A 25550-nucleotide genomic window follows, 5' to 3' on the forward strand; every position below is an offset into this window, starting at 1 on the left:
CTGTTGGGAGTTTTTTATAGGCCTCCTAATAGTTCTAGGGATGTAGAGGAAAGGATGGCGAAGATGATTCTGGATAAGAGCGAAAGTAACAGGGTAGTTATTAGGGGAGACTTTAACTTTCCAAATATTGACTGGAAAAGATATAGTTCGAGTACAATAGATGGGTCGTTTTTTTGTACAGTGTGGGCAGGAGGGTTTCCTGAAACAATATGTTGACAGGCCAACAAGAGGCGAGGCCACGTTGGATTTGGTTTTGGGTAATGAACCAGGCCAGGTGTTGGATTTGGAGGTAGGAGAGCACTTTGGGGACAGTGACCACAATTCGGTGACGTTTACGTTAATGATGGAAAGGGATAAGTATACACCGCAGGGCAAGAGTGATAGCTGGGGGAAGGGCAATTATGATGCCATTAGACGTGACTTGGGGGGGATAAGGTGGAGAAGTAGGCTGCAAGTGTTGGGCACACTGGATAAGTGGGGCTTGTTCAAGGATCAGCTACTGCGTGTTCTTGATAAATATGTACCGGTCAGGCAGGGAGGAAGGCGTCGAGCGAGGGAACCGTGGTTTACCAAGGAAGTGGAATCTCTTGTTAAGAGGAAGAAGGAGGCCTATGTGAAGATGAGGTGTGAAGTTTCAGTTGGGGCGATGGATAGTTACAAGGTAGCGAGGAAGGATCTAAAGAGAGAGCTAAGACGAGCAAGGAGGGGACATGAGAAGTATTTGGCAGGAAGGATCAAGGAAAACCCAAAAGCTTTCTATAGGTATGTCAGGAATAAGCGAATGACTAGGGAAAGAGTAGGACCAGTCAAGGACAGGGATGGGAAATTGTGTGTGGAGTCTGAAGAGATAGGCGAGATACTAAATGAATATTTTTCGTCAGTATTCACTCAGGAAAAAGATAATGTTGTGGAGGAGAATGCTGAGCCCCAGGCTAATAGAATAGATGGCATTGAGGTACGTAGGGAAGAGGTGTTGGCAATTCTGGACAGGCTTAAAATAGATAAGTCCCCGGGACCTGATGGGATTTATCCTAGGATTCTCTGGGAGGCCAGGGAAGAGATTGCTGGACCTTTGGCTTTGATTTTTATGTCATCATTGGCTACAGGATTAGTGCCAGAGGACTGGTGGACAGCAAATGTGGTCCCTTTGTTCAAAAAGGGGAGCAGAGACAACCCCGGCAACTATAGACCGGTGAGCCTCACGTCTGTAGTGGGTAAAGTCTTGGAGGGGATTATAAGAGACAAGATTTATAATCATCTAGATAGGAATAATAGGATCAGGGATAGTCAGCATGGCTTTGTGAAGGGTAGGTCATGCCTCACAAACCTTATTGAGTTATTTGAGAAGGTGACTGAACAGGTAGGTGAGGGTAGAGCAGTTGATGTGGTGTATATGGATTTCAGCAAAGCGTTTGATAAGGTTCCCCACGGTAGGCTATTGCAGAAAATACGGAGGCTGGGGATTGGGGGTGATTTAGAGATGTGGATCAGAAATTGGCTAGCTGAAAGAAGACAGAGGGTGGTGGTTGATGGGAAATGTTCAGAATGGAGTACAGTCACAAGTGGAGTACCACAAGGATCTGTTCTGGGGCCGTTGCTGTTTGTCATTTTTATCAATGACCTAGAGGAAGGCGCAGAAGGGTGGGTGAGTAAATTTGCAGACGATACTAAAGTCGGTGGTGTTGTCAATAGTGTGGAAGGATGTAGCAGGTTACAGAGGGATATAGATAAGCTGCAGAGCTGGGCTGAGAGGTGGCAAATGGAGTTTAATGAAGAGAAGTGTGAGGTGATTCACTTTGGAAGGAATAACAGGAATGCGGAATATTTGGCTAATGGTAAAGTTCTTGGAAGTGTGGATGAGCAGAGGGATCTAGGTGTCCATGTACATAGATCCCTGAAAGTTGCCACCCAGGTTGATAGGGTTGTGAAGAAGGCCTATGGAGTGTTGGCCTTTATTGGTAGAGGGATTGAGTTCCGGGGTCGGGAGGTCATGTTGCAGCTGTACAGAACTCTGGTACGGCCGCATTTGGAGTATTGCGTACAGTTCTGGTCACCGCATTATAGGAAGGACGTGGAGGCTTTGGAGCGGGTGCAGAGGAGATTTACCAGGATGTTGCCTGGTATGGAGGGAAAATCTTATGAGGAAAGGCTGATGGACTTGAGGTTGTTTTCGTTGGAGAGAAGAAGGTTAAGAGGAGACTTAATAGAGGCATACAAAATGATCAAGGGGTTGGATAGGGTGGACAGTGAGAGCCTTCTCTCGCGGATGGAAATGGCTGGCACGAGGGGACATAACTTTAAACTGAGGGGTAATAGATATAGGACAGAGGTCAGAGGTAGGTTCTTTACGCAAAGAGTAGTGAGGCCGTGGAATGCCCTACCTGCTACAGTAGTGAACTCGCCAACATTGAGGGCATTTAAAAGTTTATTGGATAAACATATGGATGATAATGGCATAGTGTAGGTTAGATGGCTTTTTGTTTCGGTGCAACATCGTGGGCCGAAGGGCCTGTACTGCGCTATATTGTTCTATGTTCTATTTGTACAAATTTGAAATGTCCATTTTTCCCATTAAAACACAATCTTATCCTCAAAACAAAACTTTGACAGGGATCCAGAGGGTAGAAGCTGTATTATGCCTGCATAAGTCCTGTTTTTATACTTTTTGCTGTAGTCTATTATTTCCCCTTTTTTCAGTATCATCAATTGCCAAGTTGTATCAGAATTTCCCCATGATATTGAGTGATACTTTATTGATACAGGGATAGAATGGCCAGGCATTGGCTGTACAGAGTAGAAATAGTAATTTCCAACAGTATTAAATGGGAAAGCATCTGCTATCATTTAAATCGATGTGAATGCTTGGTGAACAGATTTTTTATTGGTTTTTTTTATGAAGAATTTTGAGTTTCTGTAGACAACATTCTGGAAGATTACTAAAAACTGGTCACAAAAGATTTGCCAGTGGGAGGAGCAGGAGCAACAGGTGGAAGAAGCACATTGAACTTGTTGCGTGGATAGTACTGAGGAGGAGCATAGTCTGGAGATCCTTTTACTTTAAAGAATGTACATGCCCATGGATACATATTGCACTTTTCATGGAAAATTGCATAGAAGAGTACAGTTCTCCAGAACGACTGTCACAGATCTGTGTTGCCTCATGTTGTTGCTATCCTCTGTTGCAGCCTTCACTTAACCAGAAGTTAAAATGTTTGGGTTTGGTAATTATGCCTGTTGCAGTTAAAGTTTTAATAATAATAATCATCTTTAGTAGTGTCAAAAGTAGGCTTACATTAACACGGTGTGGTAATACCAGGTATTGTACCTGAGAGATGAATGACCATTGGCTAGACCTAAGGGTCTACCAAATGCTAATGTACATAACCCCGCCCTGAGAGGCGGGGTATAAGAACTGATGCCGTCCCAGCAGCCTTCACTTTCTGTATCATCGCTGCTGGGTACAGTTCTAGCTGATTAAAGCTGATTAGATATGACTCCCCTTCGTCTCGAGAGTTATTGATTGTGCATCACACGGCAGCAAAGTTACTGTGAAAATCCCCTAGTTGCCACATTTCAGCGCCTGTTCGGGTACACTGAGGGAGAATTCAGAATGTCCAAATCACCTAACACCACGTCCTTCGGGACATGTGGGAGGAAACCGGAGCACCCGGAGGAAGCCCACGCAGACACGGGGAGAACCTTATGTTGCCCTTTTATGTATTTTCTTTTATTTAATTTTCTTTTCATGTACTTAATGATCTGTTGATACTTTTCACTGTACCTTGGTACACGTGACAACAAACAAATCCAAACAAATCCAACATGCAGACTCCGCAGACAGTGACCCAAATCGGGAATCGAACCCGGATCCCTGGCGCTGTGAAGCAACAGTGCTAACCACTGTGCTACCTTGCTGCCCATTATGCCAGCAACCTCAGTCTGTAGTTCATGTTTGAATTGCTGCTCCTTCATCAGGTGAGTGACTTACCTGATGAAGGAGCAGTGCTCCGAAAGCTAGTGATTCCAAACAAACCTGTTGGACTTTAACCTGGTGTTGTGGGACTTCTTACTGTGCCCACCCAAGTCCATCGCCGGCATTCCACATCATGTTTGAATTAAGCAGATAGTATGTTTACAGCAAATTATTTAATCGCTTGTCCATGAACAAGTAGAAACAGCGGGATAAGGCTCTGGGCTTTCGGCTAATTACAACTTTCCCCAGGACATACACGTCATTATGTGCTCTCCTGAAAATGGCTTCACGGATCAGAAGGGGTAGGAAGTCTCTAATATGCAAATAGTGTGTGAATATTGCTCCACGTAGGCCTCTGCTCAAGGTACTTTTAGCTTCTGCCCCTCCCAACATCCCACTCTTTGAGCCTGGACAGTAATGACGTTGCTTATGGACAAGGGCTCTGCAAATTTGGTTTATGCGTCCTTTCAGAAACTCACACTTGCAGGTTTACTGTCGTACCACTGGATCAGCACAGTGGGCTAAACAGCTGGCTTGTAATGCAGAACAAGGCCAGCAGCGCGGGTTCAATTCCTGTACCGGCCTTCCCGAACAGGTGCCGGAATGTGGTGACTAGGGGCTTTTCACAGTAACTTCATTGACGCCTACTTGTGACAGTAAGCGATTATTATTACAACTAGTGCCCACATTAAGTATGGCATTGGAATGCCAAAACAATGCTTCCACTGTCTGTAGACTAGTGGTTTTCTCCAATAGAGGTCAAAAAGAGGGGCACAGGTTTTTGCCATAATGGGAGGCTCCCCGAACACTGCAATTCCTATTTTTATGGGGACGGGATTGGTGTTGTGATATGGGAATGGGACATGTTTCGTGACATTAGTTGATTCAAAGTGTTTACTGTCTGGGTGGGTTGCTGAAAAAAAACATTGGATTGGATTTGTTTATTGTCACGTGTACCGAGGTACAGTGCAAAGTATTGTTCTGTGTGCAGCTCAGAGAGGTCATTCTGTACATGAAAAGAAAATACATAATAGGGCAAACAAAAAATACACAATGTAAACATAGATACAGGAGTTTTGTACTACTTGGTAGAGAAGATGTGTGAAGAGATCAGCTCATAAGAGGGTCATTTAGGAGTCTGGTAACAGCGGGGAAGAAGCTGTTTTTGAATCTCTCCGTGTGTGTTCTCAGACTTCTGTATCTCCTGCCCGATGAAGAAGTTGGAAGAGTGCGTAAGCCGGGTGGGAGAGGTCTTTGATTATTCCGCCTGCTTTCCCCAGGCAGCGGGTGGTGTAGACGGAGTCAATGGATGGGAGGCGGGTTCGTGTGATGGACTGGGCGGTGTATCTGTCTTGGTCACGTTTGCTATTTATTCTGAAATGCAGTTGGTTCGACCACAGTTTTCCCATTGATTCACATGTACCTCATATTAACTCTGGATATAAGATAGAAGTTGTAAATCATTTTACCTATTTGTCCTTGCATTGCAAAATTCAATTTGTTTGGTCAAAACCTGTGGAATATTAAGGCTTTATTCTCTTTCTTGTATCTCAAACTTTGTCTACTTTAAACAATAAGTTACTGGTCCCTAACTGGGCCACACCAAGAACTTGGCAATTTGGTTAAGGATCATAACACTTCCCTAAAGAACATTAGTAAAGCAGATGGGATTTTATGACAATCGGCAATGTTTCCATGGTCACCATTACTGAGTCTAGATTTTGATTCTCGATTTATTAATTGAATTTACATTCCACCAGCTGCCATGGTGAGATTTGACCCTGTATCCCCAGAGCATTAGCCAGTGCCTCTGGATTGCTAGTCCAGTGATATTATCGCTATGTCCCTGCCTCCCCAAGTGATATCGGCAGGATATTTTGTAGAACTTTATTTTCATCATCTTTGTATATGTCCTGAGGTCTGACCATGGTGATTACTAGGCGAATTGGCATGGTGCATGTAATGGCAAAGGGTGATGGGTGAGGGACATAGGTTGGCATGTGATGGAGGTAAGTTAGCTTAGGGGCTATATAGGGCTTGGAGGGTACTTGAGGTTGTATGTCGGCACTGATGATGAGAATTTATGTGGGTGACATGAGGTGGCATGGGTTGGCATGTTTCATGTTTGATTCTTTTAAAAAAACATTTTGGATACATTGCTGGACCCCCAAGGTAGCCCATTCACCCAGCACACCTCACGTCTCCTCACTTCTTCCTGGGTCACCTGCCCCGAATTTAATTCAGCCTGCACCTCCATCTCTGGGCAGCCATTTTTAAAGGTTGGGTTGGTGGAGCTGCAACTTCTCTCAGCTTGTGTTCCCTACCAAGGTTTGAAAATCTACACCAGTGTCTCTATTTGTAGTTTTGCTGTGCCAATGGGGATTATGTTCAATGGGGAACAACAAAAGGAGTCACTATAGGGTAAGGACCTTCAGCCACAAGACAAAGATGACACATACAACATTTGGGAGGATGGTAAAGAAGCAGAATGGCGTCAACAACAGTCTGCAGCCAAAACTCTTCACGGCTGAGTGCAGCCGAAGATTATAAGGTCTGAAGGTTTTTTTGTGACCATGAATTAATTAAAGCTTTGAATTTGTAGTGAATGTAAATTACTCAAAGCCACTTCAAATAGGTGAAATTATTAGACTTCAAGTGGATAGAAACATTTGTTTTCCTGGTGTTTACTATTACTGTCAAGACTGTGGACCAATAGATTTGTATCAAATCAACCGAATGATCTCAGCATTTCAACATTCAATGCAGTTAATGTTTATAATACAGGATGAAGTGCATACTAACAACAGAACATGACCTTGCTGGATTATGTACATGTGGAGTGAAGCAAAGGACAGCATGGTGGCCACAGTGATTAGCACTGCTGCCACACTTCACCAGGAACCTGCGTTCAATTCCAGCCTCGGGTGACTGTCTAAGTGGAGTTTGCACTTTCTCTAAGTGTCTGGATGGGTTTCCTCCGGGTGCTCCAGTTTCCGCCCACAGTCCAAAGATGTGCAGGTTAGGTAGACTGGCCATGCCAAATTGCCCCTTGGTGTCCAAAAGGTTAGGTGGAGTTACTAAGTTATGGAATAGGATGGGGACCTAACTTTCAAAGGGTTGGTGCAGGGTTGGGCCGAATAGCCTCCTGCACTGTGAGGATTCTATGATTACAGTAGTGCATTTCACAAACTATTTTCCAATGTGACCCCATAGTAACTCATCATCACCTTCTCAAAGGCAATTATTGATGGGCGGCAAATGTTAGCCTTGCCAGCTACACCCACATCCTATGAAAGATAGTATAAAAAAAAACTATTGAAAATTATCACCTCGATTGCCAGCAAAAACAAAACAGCAATAAAGCAGCATAGAAACATTCAGTATATAATTATTAAAGTTCACCTAACATATATAATATTAATTCATATAAAATGAAAATCTGTATTTTTTTAAAACTAAAATCTATTTTCTTTTAAAAAAATATATATTTTTTCTCCTTTTTCACATTTTCTCGCAAACCTACGCCCAATAATAAACAATAATCAGTAATGAATGTAATGTCAATCCCCATATCAATAACAACATACCGATCCTCCCACCAAACCCCAGACATTAGCCCGCATGGAAAACATAAACAAATAACAAAAAGGAATCAGGAATCACCCATAGTCACCATTAACACATACAGTCCCTCTCCCCCAACCGTCCCTGCACACCTCCCTAATGTTCGATGTGATCCAATTCTCGAAAGTGCATACTGAATAACGCCCATGAATTGTAGAATCCCTCCATCCTTCCCCTCAGTTCAAATTTGACCTTTTCAAGAGTCAAGAATTCCAGCAGGTCCCCCCGCCACGCCAGGGCACAGGGTGGAGAAGTTGATCTCCACCCTAACAGAATCCACCTTCGGGTAATCAACAAGGCGAAATCTACAATATCTGCCTCCCCGTCCGTTTCCAACGCCGGCTGGGCCGACAACTCCGAATATGGCCTCCCGAGGGCCAGGGTCCAGTTTCACGTGCACCACTTTAGAGATTACCCTAAAAACCTCCTTCCAGTAATCCTCCAGCTTAGGACAGGACCAAAACATATGAACGTGGTTTGCGGTCGCCCCCCCCCCCCCCCCCCCCCCGCAACGCTCACACATCCTCCACCCACTCAAAGAGCTGGCTCATCCTCGCCCTTTTAAGGTGTGCACTATACACCACCTTCAGTTGTATCAGCCCCAACCTCGCACGAGGTGGAGGCGTTCACCCTCCGGAGCACCTCACACCAATACCCTTCCTCCACACCTTCTCCCAACTCTTCCTCCCACTTTGCCTTGATCCCTTCTAGCAGCGCCATCTCCTCCTCCAAAATAGCCCCGTAAAGCGCCGACACTACCCCCTTCTCCAGTCCCCCTGTTGTCAGCACCTCCTCCAGCAATGTGGAAGCCGACTCTACAAGAAGCTCTGTGTCTCCTTTCTAGCAAAGTCATGAACCTGCATGTATCTAAATATTTCCCCCTGCTCCAGCCCATACTTCGCTCCCAGCTCCTTCAATCCCGCAAAACGACCCCCAAAAAACAAATCTTTTAGTGTCCAAAACCCTTTCTCCTCCCATCTCGGAAAATTTCCATCCCACTTCCCTGGCTCAAATCTATGGTTCCCCCGAATCGGCATTTCCCTTGACCCTGCCCCCAACCCGAAGTGCTGTCGAAACTGCCTCCAAATTCTCAACGAAGCTATTACTACCGGAGTCCCTGTACATCTCCCTGGGAGTGGCACTGTCGCTAGCGCCTACAATCCCGACCCCCTACCCAAACTCTCCTCGATTCTGACGCATTGGGAGTCAATCCCTCTGACCCAGCTCCGTACATTCTCCACATTTGCTGCCCAGTAATAATACAACAGGTTCGGAAGACCCAAACCCCTGCCTGCCTTCCTCTCTGTACAAAGAACAAAGAGAACAAAGAAAAGTATGGCACAGGAAAAGGCCCTTCGGCCCTCCACGCCTGTGCCGACCATGCTGCCCGTCTAAACTAAAATCTTCTGCATTTCTGGGGTCCGTATCCCTTTATTCCCATCCTATTCATGTATTTGTCAAGATGCCCCTTAAATGTCACTATAATCCCTGCTTCCACCACCTCCTCCGGTAGCGAGTTCCAGGCACCCACTACCCTCTGTGTAAAAAAACTTGCCTCGATCATTTCCTCTATACCTTGCCCCTCGCAGCTTAAGCCTATACCCCTAGTAATTGACCCCTCTACCCTGGGAAAAAGTCTCTGACAATCCACTTTGTCTCTGCCCCTCATAATTTTGTAGACCTCTATCAGGTCACCCCTCAACCTCCTTCGTTCCAGTGAGAACAAACCAAGTTTATTCAACCTCAGCTCATAGTTAATGCCCTCCATACCATCCTGGTAAATCTCTTCTGCACCCTCTCTAAAGCCTCCACATCTCTCTGGTAGTGTGGCGACCAGAATTGAACACTATACTCCGTGTGGCCTAACTAGGGTTCTATCTAGCTGCAACATGATTTGCCAATTTTTATACTCAATGCCCTGGCCAATGAAGGCAAGCATGCCGTATGCCTTCTTGACTACCTTCTCCACCTGTGTTGCCCCTTTCAGCGACCTGTGGACCTGTACACCTAGATCTCTCTGACTTTCAATACTCTTGAGGGTTCTACCATTCACTGTATATTCCCTACCTGTATTAGACCTTCCAAAATGCATTACCACACACTTGTCCGGATTAAACTCCATCTGCCATCTCGCCGCCCAAGTCTCCAAACGATCTAAATCCTGCTGTATCCTCTGACAGTCCTCATCGCTATCCGCATTTCCACCAACCTTTGTGTCATTCACAAACTTACTAATCAGACCAGTTACATTTTCCTCCAAATCATTTATATATACTACGAACAGCAAAGGTCCCAGTACTGATCCCTGCGGAACACCACTGGTCACAGCCCTCCAATTAGAAAAGCATCCTTCCATTGCTACTCTCTGCCTTCTATGACCTAGCCAGTTCTGTATCCAGTGTAGTAGCACTTTTTAAATTCTGGCCACCTTCGCTGCCCATGTGAACGAGGTAATCATTCCTTCAATCTCTCTAAAAAATGCCTTTGACAGGAAAATTGGCAGGCTTGAAAAATAAACAGGAATCGCGGCAGCACATTCATTTCAACCGTCTGTACCCGACCCGCCAGTGACAGAGGGAGACTATCCCACCTTGCCAGATCAGCTAACTAAAATCTATTTTCAAGTACTTTTTACAAATGTTACTATTTAATATACTCAAGTAAGCTTCAGCCAAGCTCTCCAAATACCTTGGTCACAGAAGACAAAATGAAGCCCCTCTTCCCCACCCCCACACTGTATTCAGCTCCTCTCTCTCCACTCACACACCTCTCTTCCCAGCCGCTTTCCACCCAACTCATTCAACAGCTCCTTTCCCCAAACCTCTTCCCCCCTCCACACAGATCCAATTCCCAACCCCAGCACTCTCTTCCCCTGCAGAGACTCGAGCTCCACTGCACCACCACGCCTCATGGACCATTGAACCCTTTGGATCAACCAAGTGGCTGACAGCACGCTTTTGGTGGGATGACTGACAGCTGCTGGCTCCGACAAGGCTGAATGGCAGCTCCCCTGGGTCCTGCTCCCAGTCTTGTCACTAACAGAGTTTCCCGGATGAGACTTTCTCCGCCTGGCTTTGGCTGCATTGGAGGCAGCCAAGGGGAGGCAGAGTTCGGAAAATAAGTTAAAAGGGCGGAATTTGATTCTCCAAAAGTTGGGAATTTCAAATAATCAAACACTGAATGACAGACATTTCTCAAACCCAACTCACAGAAACTAGGAGCAGGAGTAGGCCATCCAGCAGAGGGCAGCAGATCAGAGCCGCTGATTGGCTGTTGCGGGGAAAATTTGCATCAGTGCATTACGGTCACTGTATCCAGAAGGTATACCTGAGCAAGTCACCCTCCGTGTTCAAGTGAAGGCAAGCATCCAACAGAGGGCAGCAGAGCGGAGCCGCTGATTGGCTGTTGAGGGGAACATTTGCATCAGTGCATTGCGTCACTGTATCCAGAAAGTGTACCTGAGCAAGACACCCTCCATGTTCAAGTGAAGGCAAGCATCCAGCAGAGGGAAGCAGAGCAGAGCCGCTGATTGGCTGTTGTGGAGAAAATTTGCATCAGTGCATTGCGGTCACTGTATCCAGAAGGTGGTTGTGGAGGAGCTGTTGTCAAGTGACAGTTAAACCCCAAACACTTCTTCAGTGTTTCTCTCCTTATCTCCTCCTCTAACCAAAAAAAAAACAATCACTGTAAGGATCCCAACCGAGTAAAGATCAAGAGGGAGACTCGCGGGCAGGTAGAAGTCGAAAGAAATTGAACCGTGACATCACAGCCAGCAGGTAAGTGATTGGCTGGTGACTGGTAAGTAGTTTTTCTGTTCCCTGAGGTGTGTTGATAAGGTAGGGTTTTTCTATTTCTATTTTTTAAAATCATGTGATTGGTAACAATTTTTCTTTTTTTTCCTCCTTTTTCATTTATCTATTATTTGATATTATAGTTGGACTAAGTTCAGCTTAAGATTACAAATGGCAGGAGATCTCAGACCTGTGCTGTGCTGCTCTTGCTCAATGTGGGAGCTCAGGGACGTGGCTGATGTCCCTGGCTCCTTCATGTGCGGGAAGTGTGTCCAGCTGCAGCTCTTGTTAGACTGCATGACGGCTCTTGAGCTGCAGATGGACTCACTTTGGAGCATCCGCGATGCTGAGAAGGTCGTGGATAGCACGTTTCGCGAATTGGTCACACTACAGATTAGGATTGCTGAGGGAGAAAGGGAATGGGTGACCAAAAGGCAGAGAAAAAGCAGGAAGGCAGTGCAGGAGTCCCCTGCGGCCATCTCCCTCCAAAACAAGTATACCGTTTTGGATACTGTTGGGGGAGATGGATCACCAGGGGAAGGCAGCAGTAGCCAGTTTCATGGCACCGTGGCTGGCTCTGCTGTACAGAAGGGCGGGAAAAACAGTGGAAGGGCTATAGTCATAGGGGATTCAATTGTAAGGGGAGTAGATAGGCGGTTCTGTGGTCAAAAATGAGTCTCCCGAACGGTATGTTGCCTCCCAGGTGCATAGGTCAGGGATGTCTCAGATCGGCTGCAGAACATTCTGAAGGAGGAGGGTGAACAGCCAGTTGTCGTGGTGCATATAGGCACCAATGATACAGGTAAAACACGGGATGAGGTCCTACAAGCAGAATTTAGGGAGTTAGGAGCCAAATTAAAAAGTCGGACCTCAGAGGTAGTAATCTTAGGATTTCTACCAGTGCCACGTGGTAGTCAGAGTAGAAATGAAAGAATAGGCAGGATAAATACGTGGCTTGAGAGATGGTGCAGGAGGGAGGGGTTCAGATTTTTGGGACATTGGGACGGGTTCTGGGGGAGGTGGGACTACTACAAATTGAACAGTCTACACCTGGGCCGGACTGGAACCAATGTCCTTGGGGGTGCTTTTGCTAAAGCTGTTGGGGAGGGTTTAAACTAATGTGGCAGGGTGATGGGAACCAAATGAGGAGGTTAGTAGACAGAAAGGAGGTAGTAACTAAAGCCTGTAAGGAACTACATCATGGTCAGTGTGACTAAGGGGAAGAGTAGGCAGGGAGCAGATGATGAACGCAAAGGGTCTGGTGGTCTGAGGTGCATTTGTTTTAATGTAAGAAGTGTAGTAGGTAAGGCAGATGAACTTAGGGCTTGGATTAGTACCTGGGAGTATGATGTTATTGTTATGACTGAGACTTGGTTGAGGGAAGGGCATGATTGGCAACTAAATATCCCTGGATATCGATGCTTCAGGCGGGATAGAGAGGGAGGTAAAAGGGTTGGAGGAGTTGCATTACTGGTCAGAGAGGATATCACAGCTGTGCTGAAGAAGGGCACTATGGAGGACTCGAGCAATGAGGGGATATGGGCAGAGCTCAGAAATAGGAAGGGTGCGGTAACAATGTTGGGGCTGTACTACAGACCTCCCAACAGCGAGCGTGAGATAGAGGTACAAATATGTAAACAGATTATGGAAAGATGTAGGAGCAACAGGGTGGTGGTTTTAGAATATTCATGGACAAAGGCGAGAGTTGTCCTAAAGGAAGAGTGCTAAATTGGGGATGGCCAACTATACCGAAATTCGGCAGGAGCTGGGGAATGTGGATTGGGAGCAGCTGTTTGAAGGTAAATCCACATTTGATATGTGGGAGGCTTTTAAAGAAAGGTTGATCAGAGTGCAGGACATACATGTCCCTGTGAAAATGAGGGATAGAAATGGCAAGATTAGGGAACCATGGATGACAGGTGAAATTGTGAGACTAGCCAAGAGGAAAAAGGAAGCATACATAAGGTCTAGGCGACTGAAGACAGACGAAGCTTTGGAAGAGAAGAAAATCGGGAATGTAGGACCAATCTGAAACGAGGAATCAAGAGGGCTAAAAGGGGTCATGAAATATCTTTAGCAAACAGGGTTAAGGAAAATCCCAAAGCCTTTTATTCAAAAATAAGGAGCAAGAAGGTAACTAGAGAAAGGGTTGGCCCACTCAAGGACAAAGGAGGAAAGTTATGCGTGGAGTCAGAGAAAAGGGGTGAGATTCTTAACGAGTACTTTGCATCGGTATTCACCGAGGAGAGGGACATGACGGATGTTGAGGTTAGGGATAGATGTTTGATTACTCTAGGTCAAGTCGGCATAAGGAGGGAGGATGTGTTGGGTATTCTAAAAGGCATTAAGGTGGACAAGTCCCCAGGTCCGGATGGGATCTATCCCAGGTTACTGAGGGAAGTGAGAGAGGAAATAGCTGGGGCCTTAACAGATATCTTTGTAGCATCCTTGAACACGGGTGAGGTACCGGATGACTGGAGAATTGCTAATGTTGTCCCCTTGTTTAAGAAGGGTAGCAGGGATAATCCAGGTAATTATAGACCGGTGAGCCTGACATCAGTGGTATGGAAGCTGCTGGAGAAGATACTGAGGGATAGGATCTATCCCGTTTGGAAGAAAATGGGCTTATCAGTGATAAGCAACATGGTTTTGTGCAGGGAAGGTCATGTCTTACCAACTTAATAGAATTCTTTGAGAAAATGACAAAGTTGATTGATGAGGGAAGGGCTGCAGATGTCATAGACATGGACTTCAGTAAGGCATTTGATAAGATTCCCCATGGTAGGCTGATGAAGAAAGTGAAGTCTCATGGGGTCTAAGGTGTACTAGCTAGATGGATAAAGAACTGGCTGGGCAACAGGAGACAGAGAATAGTAGTGGAAGGGAGTTTCGCAAAATGGAGAACTGTGACCAGTGGTGTTCCACAGGGATCCGTGCTGGGGCTACTGTTGTTTGTGATATACATAAATGATCTGGAGGAAGGTATAGGTGGTCTGATTAGCAAGTTTGCAGATTACACTAAGATAGTGAAGGGGACTGTCAGAGAATACAACACGTTGTTCCCCACGGTAGGCTGTTGCAGAAAATACGGAGGCTGGGGATTGAGGGTGATTTAGAGATGTGGATCAGAAATTGGCTAGCTGAAAGAAGACAGAGGGTGGTGGTTGATGGGAAATGTTCAGAATGGAGTACAGTCACAAGTGGAGTACCACAAGGATCTGTTCTGGGGCCGTTGCTGTTTGTCATTTTTATCAATGACCTAGAGGAAGGCGCAGAACGGTGGGTGAGTAAATTTGCAGACGATACTAAAGTCGGTGGTGTTGTTGATAGTGTGGAAGGAAGTAGCAGGTTACAGAGGGTTACAGCCCAGCTGCAGTGCTGGGCTGAGAGGTGGCAAATGGAGTTTAATGTAGAGAAGTGTGAGGTGATTCACTTTGGAAGGAATAACAGGAATGTGGAATATTTGGCTAATGGAAGAGTTCTTGAAAGTGTGGATGAGCAGAGGGATCTAGGTGTCCATGTACATAGATCCCTGAAAGTTGCCACCCAGGTTGATAGGGTGGTGAAGAAGGCCTATGGAGTGTTGGCCTTTATTGGTAGAGGGATTGAGTTCCGGAGTCAGGAGGTCATGTTGCAGCTGTACAGAACTCTGGTACAGCCGCATTTGGAGTATTGCGTACAGTTCTGGTCACTGCATTATAGGAAGGACGTGGAGGCATTGGAACGGGTGCAGAGGAGATTTACCAGGATGTTGCCTGGTATGGAGGGAAAATCTTATGAGGAAAGGCTGATGGACTTGAGGTTGTTTTCGTTAGAGAGTAGAAGGTTAAGAGGAGACTTAATAGAGGCATACAAAATGATCAGAGGGTTAGATAGGGTGGACAGTGAGAGCCTTCTCCCGCGGATGGAAGTGGCTAGCACGAGGGGACATAGCCTTAAACTGAGGGGTAATAGATATAGGACAGAGGTCAGGGGTAGGTTCTTTACGCAAAGAGTAGTGAGGCCGTGGAATGCCCTACCTGCTACAGTAGTGAACTCGCCAACATTGAGGGCATTTAAAAGTTTATTGGATAAACATATGGATGATAATGGTATAGTGTAGGTTAGATGGCTTTTGTTTCGGTGCAACATCGTGGGCCAAAGGGCCTGTACTGCGCTGTATTGTTCTATGTTCTATGTTCTAACAGACTATAGATAGATTGGAGAGTTGGGCAGAGAAATGGCAGATGGAGTTCAATCCAGGCAAATGCGAGGTGATGCATTTTGGAAGATCCAATTCAAGAGCGAACTATATGGTAAATGAAAAAGCCTTGGGGAAAATTGATGTACAGAGAGATCTGGATGTTCAGGTCCATTGTACCCTAAAGGTGGCTGCACAGGTCGATAGAGTGGTCAAGAAGGCATACGGCATGCTTTCCTTCATCGGAAGGGGTATTGAGTACAAGAGTTGGCAGGTCATGTTACAGTTGTATAAGACTTTGGTTCGGCCACATTTGGAATACTGCGTGCAGTTCTGGTCGCCACATTACCAAAAGGATGTGGATGCTTTGGAGAAGGGGCAGAGGAGGTTCACCAGGATGTTGCCTGATATGGAGGGCGCTAACTATGAAGAGCGGTTGAGTAGATTAGGATTATTTTCATTAGAAAGACGGAGGTTGAGTGGGGACCTCATTGAGGTCTACAAAATCATGAGAGGTATAGACAGGGTGGATAGCAAGAAGCTTTTTCCCCCAGAGTGGGGGACTCAATTACTAGGGGTCACGAGTTCAAGGTGAGAGGGGAAAGGTTTAAGGGAGATATGCATGGAAAGTTCTTTACGCAGAGGGTGGTGGGTGCCTGGAACGCATTGCCGGCGGAGGTGGTAGAGGCGGGCATGATAGCGTCATTTAAGATGTAGCTAGACAGATACATGAATGGGCAGAGAGCAGAGGGATACAGATCCTTAGAAAATAGGCGACAGTTTTAGATAGAGGATCTGGATCGGCGCAGGCTTGGAGGGCCGAAGGGCCTGTTCCTGTGCTGTAATTTTTCTTTGTTCTTTGTATTTGGCCCTTCGAGACTGCTCCATCATTCAATATGATCATGGGTGACCTCGATCCCAATGCCATATATTCCCGCTTTCTCCCCATACGCCTTGATATCATTAAAATCTAAAAAATTATCTTATCTCTTTCTTGAATACATTCAGTGATTTGGCCTCCACAGCCTCTGTGGTAGAGAATTCCACAGGTTCACTACCCTTTGCGTGAAGAAAGTTTTCCTCATTTCAGCGCTAATTGGTCTGCCCCGTATCCTGAGATTGACCTCGGTTCTAGACTTCCCCAAACAGGAAAAACATCCTCCCTGCATTTAGTCTATCCAACCCTGTTAGAATATTATACACTTCAATTTGATCTCCTCTCATCCTTCTAAATTTCAGTGAATATAGGCCCAGTCGAACCAATCTTTCCATATAGGACAGTCCCACCGACCCCAGTATCAGCCTAGTGACATCTACTGACTCTTTGGCAGCAGCTCAATGAGCAATGTTCAGTTGAACAATTCCTTTGTGATCACTCTGCAACAGTTACTGTTGGTTGGATGTTTAGGGTTGGCGGTCTCTGTCTCAGGCAAACTGCACATCTCAATGGTTACTGAGCCAGGTTTGCCCAGCTGGCTTTTTAGTATCAGGGGTGTAAAGGGCCGGACATGCTGTCTTTACATGGGAGGGCCCGCATGTTACACGCACATTGCATGGATGTCACTGATATAGGGTTACGAATCAGCATTCTGATTTGTTGTGAAACAGACTGTAGAAAATGAAAATACAGCAGATGCTGGAAATCGGATATAAAAATAGAAAATTCTTGAAATGCACAGGAGGTCAGACAGTGTCTGTGGAGCCGGAAACAGATAAAACTGGAATCTATAAAATGTGTGGTGCGACTGAAGTTCCTACTCATTCTGTCTCCCAGCCTATTCATGGCTGAGGAGATGGTGCAGTCCAGAATATAATCCATGTTTCTAATTTGCACATATCTCAGGTTGCCGATGCCAACAGGTTGCAGGGTTCTAATTTAGGATTTAATCACTATTGACCCAAGAGCATCAAATATCGATATTTCCAATTCTCCAGGTCCAAAGAATCCCTGCAGTGCAGAAGAAGACCATTCAGCCCATCAAGTCTGCTCCAACCCTCTAAAACAGCACTTTACCTAAGCACACATCTTATTAAACCCCTCACTTGGGTCACTGTCTGTGCGGAGTCTGCACGTTCTCCCCGTGTCTGCATGGGTTTCCTCCGGGTGCTCCGGTTTCCTCCCACAGTTCAAAGATGTGGGGGTTAGGTGGATTGGCCATGCTAAATTGCCCTTAGTGTCCAAAAAGCTTAGGTGGGGGTCACTGGGTTACAGGGATAGGGTAGAGACACGGGCTTGAGTAGGGTGCTCTTTGTAAGGGCAGGTGCAGACTCGATGTGCCGAATGGCCTCCTTCTGCACTGTAAATTCTATGATTCTATGACTCCCTCGCTCATCCTTGTAACCCCATGCACTGAACAAGGCCAAGACTAAGGGGCAATTTAGCATGGCCAATCCACTTAACCTGCACATCTTTGAACTATGATAGGAAACCCGAGCACCCGAAGGAAACCCACATAGATACGGAGAGAGCGTGCAAATTCCACCCGGTCACCCAAGGCTAAATTGAACCCGGGTCCCTGGCGTTGTGTGCCAGCAGTGCTAATCACTGTGACACCATGCCTTACTAGAACAAGACAACCACCAAGTAAGAAACATTAGCTGAACCATTATTTATTAATCTTATTCATGTAATGTATGGCGAGGAAAGGGAACCATTAGTTTCCTCAGGGTTGAATAGGAAGATATGGTTGTTAATTATTCACATTCTAATATGTCTTATGTATATTTCTGGAAGAGAGTTGCTCTGATGATTGAGAAACAATGGAAAGCAGGATGCCTTAACATTTAAAAGTATTAATTTGGAGGGAATACACCATTCCATCTGCTCCCTGCCCAGCTAAATTTCTGACCAAAGATATTTTTACAAAGTTCACCAACTTACTGCATAGCACCATCTTCCTAGTAGATGATACAGTTTGGGATCTTGCGGTCTCAGTTCAATTGCTTTGTCTATGTGATCCTAGATATATAAAAAAGAAATGATAAATTACGAAAACTAGTTAATACAGAATATCATGCACAAATATTGTCTTAAATCTAAAAATTTCACAATGTCAAAAACGGTGTATAATTACTCTTGTTTCTTTCTTAGTTTAAAAATCCTTCCATAGACTTCCGGGTGCGGCGATGACCAGCTGAGTCGCACGTTTCGGCAGCTCCCGGTGAAACGGACTTTTGGGCTCTTGATAGGAGCCCCAACGGCAATTTTGACGGCTAAAAACACTGTGCGGTAAACCAGAAGGGAACCCCCCTGGACACGGATGAAAAAAGGAGGAGAAAGTAGCTGGATTGCAGTGGATCCTTTAGAACAGCGGCAAGGAAGGCAAGCAAAAACCAAGATGGCGTCGGAAGGTGGCAGTTTAACATGGGGCCCTGAACAACAAGAGTTCTTGAAATGCTGTGTGGAAGAGCTCAAAAAGGAAATGAAGAAAGAGCTGTTGGCCCCGATACTACAGGCGATCGAAGGGCTAAAGGAGGAACAAAAGACCCAGGAGCGGGAGCTTCGGGTCGTGAAGGCAAAGGCAGCCGAGAATGAGGACGACATACAGGGCCTGGTGGTGAAGACGGAGATGCATGAGGCACATCAGAAACGATGTGTGGAAAGGTTGGAGGCACTGGAGAACAATGCAAGGAGGAACAACCTGAGGATTCTTGGTCTTCCTGAAGGTGTGGAGGGAGCGGATGTCGGGGCATATGTGAGCACGATGCTGCACTCGTTAATGGGAGCGGAGGCCCCGGCGGGTCCGTTGGAGGTGGAGGGAGCATACCGAGTGATGGCGCGAGGACCGAGAGCAGGAGAAATTCCCAGAGCCATAGTGGTGAGATTCCTCCGTTTTAAGGATAGAGAAATGGTCCTTAGATGGGCAAAGAAAACTCGGAGCAGTAAATGGGAGAACGCGGTGATCCGCGTTTATCAAGACTGGAGTGCGGAGGTGGCGAGAAGGAGGGCGAGCTTTAATCGGGCCAAGGCGGTGCTTCATAAAAAGAAGATAAAATTTGGAATGCTGCAACCGGCAAGACTGTGGGTCACATATCAAGGAAGGCACCACTACTTTGAGACGGCGGATGAAGCGTGGACTTTTATTGTGGAAGAAAAACTGGAATGAGCGGGTTATTAAAAAGAACGTTTGAACAAAGTGGTGGGGCGAATGTGGGGGGCGAAGAGGGGGGTTAAAAAGGGGGGAAAAGAGGAGTTTTATGTACTAATCCTGCGATGTGGTAACTTTTCTCTCTTCCGCAGGTGGTGATGGGGGGAGGAGGAGGAGATGGGGCGTTGGCCATTGAGGGCGGGGCCAAGGGAGAAGCGCGGGCTTGGTTCCCGCGCTATGATAATCATGGCGGGAATAGAGAAGCAGGAAGGAGGGGGCGTCGCACGATGCGAGCCGAGGTCACGGGGGAAGCCGAGGTCGGCCAGAGTTCGCTGACTTCTGGGAGCAACATGGGGGGAGTAATTACGCTAGCGGGGGATCTAGCGGGGGGGGGGGGGGAAGAGGGGGGGGGAGGGGGGAATTACTGGGCTGCTGCTGCTGGGGAGAGGGGGAGCTGGTATGGGAGGGGATGGGCGGGGGGGCACCGCCTGGGGGAGATACAGCTGCGTGGGAACCGGGTGAGGAGCTGGAATAAGGGGATGGCTAATCAACAAGGGGGGGGTAGGAAGCCCCCCAACCCGGCTGATCACGTGGAACGTGAGAGGGCTGAACGGGCCGATAAAGAGGGCACGGGTACTCGCACACCTTAAGAAACTTAATGCAGATGTGGTTATGTTACAGGAAACGCACCTGAAACTGATAGACCAGGTTAGGCAACGCAAAGGATGGGTGGGGCAGGTGTTCCATTCGGGGCTAGATGCGAAAAACAGGGGGGTGGCTATATTAGTGGGGAAGCGGGTAATGTTCGAGGCAAAGACTATAGTGGCGGATAACGGGGGCAGATACGTGATGGTGAGTGGCAAACTACAGGGGGAGACGGTGGTTTTGGTAAACGTATATGCCCCGAACTGGGATGATGCCAATTTTATGAGGCGGATGCTAGGACGCATTCCGGACCTAGAGATGGGAAAGCTGATAATGGGGGGAGATTTTAATACGGTGTTGGAACCAGGGCTGGATAGGTCGAAGTCCAGGACTGGAAGGAGGCCGGCAGCAGCCAAGGTACTTAAAGATTTTATGGAGCAGATGGGAGGTGTAGACCCGTGGAGATTTAGCAGACCTAGGAGTAAGGAGTTCTTGTTTTTCTCCTATGTCCATAAAGTCTACTCGCGAATAGACTTTTTTGTGCTGGGAAGGGCGTTGATCCCGAAGGTGAGGGGAACGGAGTATACGGCTATAGCCATTTCGGATCACGCTCCACACTGGGTAGACTTGGAGATAGGGGAGGAAACAGGAGGGTGCCCACCCTGGAGAATGGACATGGGACTAATGGCAGATGAGGGAGTGTGTCTAAGGGTGAGGGGGTGCATTGAAAAGTACTTGGAACTCAATGATAATGGGGAGGTCCAGGTGGGAGTGGTCTGGGAGGCGCTGAAGGCGGTGGTTAGAGGGGAGCTGATATCAATAAGGGCACATAAAGGGAAGCAGGAGAGTAAGGAACGGGAGCGGTTGCTGCAAGAACTTTTGAGGGTGGACAGACAATATGCGGAAGCACCGGAGGAGGGACTGTACAGGGAAAGGCAAAGGCTACATGTAGAATTTGACTTGCTGACTACGGGCACTGCAGAGGCACAATGGAGGAAGGCACAGGGTGTACAGTACGAATATGGGGAGAAGGCGAGCAGGTTGCTGGCACACCAATTGAGGAAAAGGGGAGCAGCGAGGGAAATAGGGGGAGTGAGGGATGAGGAAGGAGAGATGGAGCGGGGAGCGGAGAGAGTGAATGGAGTGTTCAAGACATTTTATAAAAAATTATATGAAGCTCAACCCCCGGATAGGAGGGAGAGAATGATGGGCTTTTTGGATCGGCTGGAATTTCCCAAGGTGGAAGAGCAGGAAAGGGTGGGACTGGGAGCACAGATCGAGGTAGAAGAAGTGGTGAAAGGAATTAGGAGCATGCAGGCGGGAAAGGCCCCGGGACCGGATGGATTCCCAGTCGAATTCTATAGAAAATATGTGGACTTGCTCGCCCCGGTATTGACGAGGATCTTTAATGAGGCAAAGGAAAGGGGACAACTGCCCCCGACTATGTCTGAAGCAACGATATCGCTTCTCTTAAAGAAGGAAAAGGACCCGCTACAATGCGGGTCCTATAGACCTATTTCCCTCCTAAATGTAGATGCCAAGATCCTGGCCAAGGTAATGGCAATGAGAATAGAGGAATGTGTCCCGGGGGTGGTCCACGAGGACCAAACTGGGTTTGTGAAGGGGAGACAGCTGAACACGAATATACGCAGGCTGTTAGGGGTAATGATGATGCCCCCACCAGAGGGGGAAACGGAGATAGTAGTGGCGATGGATGCCGAGAAAGCATTTGATAGAGTGGAGTGGGATTATTTGTGGGAGGTGTTGAGGAGATTTGGTTTTGGAGAGGGGTATGTTAGATGGGTGCAGCTGTTGTATAGGGCCCCGATGGCGAGCGTGGTCACGAATGGACGGGGATCTGCATATTTTCGGCTCCATAGAGGGACAAGGCAGGGGCGCCCTCTGTCCCCATTATTGTTTGCACTGGCGATTGAGCCCCTGGCGATAGCGTTGAGGGGTTCCAAGAAGTGGAGGGGAGTACTTAGAGGAGGAGAAGAACACCGGGTATCTTTGTATGCGGACGATTTGTTACTATATGTGGCAGACCCGGCGGAGGGGATGCCAGAAATAATGCGGATACTTGGGGAGTTTGGGGATTTTTCAGGGTATAAATTGAACATGGGGAAAAGTGAGTTGTTTGTGGTGCATCCAGGGGAGCAGAGTAGAGAAATAGAGGACCTACCGTTGAGGAAGGTAACAAGGGACTTTCGTTACCTGGGGATCCAGGTAGCCAAGAATTGGGGCACATTGCATAGGTTAAATTTAACGCGGTTGGTGGAACAAATGGAGGAGGATTTCAAGAGATGGGATATGGTATCCCTGTCACTGGCAGGGAGGGTGCAGGCAGTTAAGATGGTGGTCCTCCCGAGATTCCTCTTTGTGTTTCAGTGCCTCCCGGTGGTGATCACGAAGGCTTTTTATAAAAGGATCGAAAAGAGCATCATGGGTTTTGTGTGGGCCGGGAAGACCCCGAGAGTGAGGAAGGGATTCTTACAGTGTAGCAGGGATAGGGGGGCTGGCACTACCGAGCCTAAGTGAGTATTATTGGGCCGCTAATATTTCAATGGTGAGTAAGTGGATGGGAGAGGAGGAGGGAGCGGCGTGGAAGAGATTAGAGAGGGCGTCCTGTAGAGGGACTAGCCTACAGGCTATGGTGACAGCCCCATTGCCGTTCTCACCGAGGAACTACACAAGCCCGGTGGTGGTGGCTACACTGAAGATTTGGGGACAGTGGAGACGGCATAGGGGAAAGACTGGAGCCTTGGGTGGGTCCCTGATAAGAAACAACCATAGGTTTGCCCCGGGGGGAAATGGATGGGGGATATGGAATGTGGCAAAGAGCAGGAATAACGCAACTGAAAGATCTGTTTGTGGATGGGAAGTTTGCGAGTCTGGGAGCGCTGACCGAGAAATATGGGTTGCCCCAAGGGAATGCATTCAGGTATATGCAACTGAGGGCTTTTGCGAGGCAACAGGTGAGGGAATTCCCGCAGCTCCCGACACAAGAAGTGCAGGACAGAGTGATCTCAAAGACATGGGTGGGGGATGGTAAGGTGTCAGATATATATAGGGAAATGAGGGACGAAGGGGAGACTATGGTAGATGAACTAAAAGGGAAATGGGAAGAAGAGCTGGTGGAGGAGATCGAGGCGGGGCTGTGGGCAGATGCCCTAAGCAGGGTAAACTCGTCGTCCTCGTGTGCCAGGCTAAGCCTGATTCAGTTTAAGGTATTACACAGGGCGCATATGACTGGAGCACGGCTCAGTAAATCTTTTGGGGTGGAGGATAGGTGTGCGAGGTGCTCGAGAAGCCCAGCGAATCATACCCATATGTTTTGGTCATGCCCGGCACTACAGGGGTTTTGGATGGGGGTGACAAAGGTGCTTTCAAAAGTAGTGGGGGTCCGGGTCGAACCAAGCTGGGGGTTGGCTATATTTGGGGTTGCACAAGAGCCGGGAGTGCAGGAGGCGAGAGAGGCCGATGTTTTGGCCTTTGCGTCCCTAGTAGCCCGGCGTAGGATATTGCTAATGTGGAAAGAAGCCAAGCCCCCGGGGGTGGAGACCTGGATAAATGACATGGCAGGGTTTATAAAGCTAGAGCGGATTAAGTTCGTTCTAAGGGGGTCGGCTCAAGGGTTCACCAGGCGGTGGCAACCGTTCGTCGAATACCTCGCAGAAAGATAGATGGAATGGAAAAAAGAAGGCAGCAGCAGCAGCCCAGGATCGGGAGGGGGGGAGGAGGAACCAGAAGGACTCTCAGGGTTGTTAATATATACTGTATAATATGTATAGGTCGTTGCTACAGATAATTATATATTGGACTGTTAAATTATATTTTTGGAGAGTGTTACTTGTGATAAGGCAGTTGCCAATTAGGGTTAGTTTTCATTTTTGTTATTTATTATTTATTCATTTTCTGTTTATAAAATAGGTCATTGTTATTTGTGTTGTTATAATATTGTGTAAAGGATGCACAATGTACTGTGTTGGTTGACCAAAAATTTTCAATAAAATATTAAAAAAAAAAAAAAAATCCTTCCATATCCTTGTCCCATACTCTCTTTGTTTCTGTCCTATTTCTCCACTATTGGTAGCAATGCCTTTATTTATCACATTCAGAACTCTGGAATTTATTTTTAAAATGCCCATTGTCTTCAAAATCAACTTCTTCCAGTCACCGCATTGGAATGAATCATCTCACCCCTTCAATCACCTCAAATAACCATTCTTCCATAGAAACTGGAGTCGGTCATTTAGTTGTCATGCCTCCTCTGCCTTTCTTTTCGGATCATGGCTAGTCTGCATCTTAAATTCATGTGCTTGCTTTGATTCCATACCTAATAAAGAATCTCCAACACTTACAAACCAGCTAAGTGTATTCATGTTTGTTCCTAGTTGGAATAAGGTTCTTTTAAGAGTCTGATCATGTAATGCATTAATGACATCATTGGCCATTTGCACATGCAAATGGGCAGTCTATCCTAACAGCCTGTAGAGTAAATACTTTTTTGATAAAGCTCTTGTTTGTATCGTCATGGTATGAAAGCCTATCCTTTAGAAATATCACAAAGAAAACTGACGACGAGGAGGTCGGAACAGCGGCGGCAGACTCACAGAGAGGTAAGAAAAAAAAGAAAAATCGTCGAACCGTGCACAGACATCCAAAAAGGGTTCACAAGCTAAAACTTCACAACACCAATGCTGGTAATGGAGGGGTGCCAAATATAGGTGGCAGCCATCGAAGGAACCAAAATCTAAATGTAGGTTTTGGAGGAAACAATGCTGAAAAGAAGCTTGCCACGTGCTCTGGAAAGATCTGGAACAGTGCAGGGAGCACTGTGAGTAGCAAGTACCCTGCAACAATAGTTTAGAGCTGGAGTGTTGCAAAACACGGAACAAAACAGGCTGAGCCGTGGAGTACCTTGTTTGAAAAAAGCGGAAAAAGTGAGTATGTGCAAGGGTTTTGTGGCACATCGTGCTTGCGCAAACCCTTTCCATAGTAAAACTGGTGGCACTTTTTGGCGCCGTGGAACTATGATGAGAACACAGAGTGGTGGGGTTCATATGCTGAAAGGTCTGACCGAATAGAATTGTGGCAAATATTGTAGAGCAAACTTGCCTGTGTATCATAGAATCATATCATAGAATTTACAGTGCAGAAGGAGTCCATTCGGCCCATTGAGTCTGCACCGGCCCTTGGAAAGAGCACCCTACCCAAGCTCACATCTCCACCCTATCCCTGTAACCCAG

At 46.8% G+C, this 25550-nt stretch overlaps 1 protein-coding gene across 1 annotated transcript in view; it reads right to left on the reverse strand.

The window, feature by feature from the left end:
- rmdn2 (regulator of microtubule dynamics 2) overlaps positions 1-25550 on the reverse strand; it is a 244687-nt gene that overhangs the window by 33901 nt on the left and 185236 nt on the right. Inside the window, exon 6 of the mRNA XM_072500117.1 lies at positions 18450-18527. Coding sequence (XP_072356218.1) covers positions 18450-18527 — 78 coding nt within the window. The remainder of the gene's footprint in view (positions 1-18449; positions 18528-25550) is intronic.

The sequence above is a fragment of the Scyliorhinus torazame genome, chromosome 4, assembly GCF_047496885.1.
Source record: "Scyliorhinus torazame isolate Kashiwa2021f chromosome 4, sScyTor2.1, whole genome shotgun sequence".
NCBI lineage: Eukaryota > Metazoa > Chordata > Chondrichthyes > Carcharhiniformes > Scyliorhinidae > Scyliorhinus > Scyliorhinus torazame.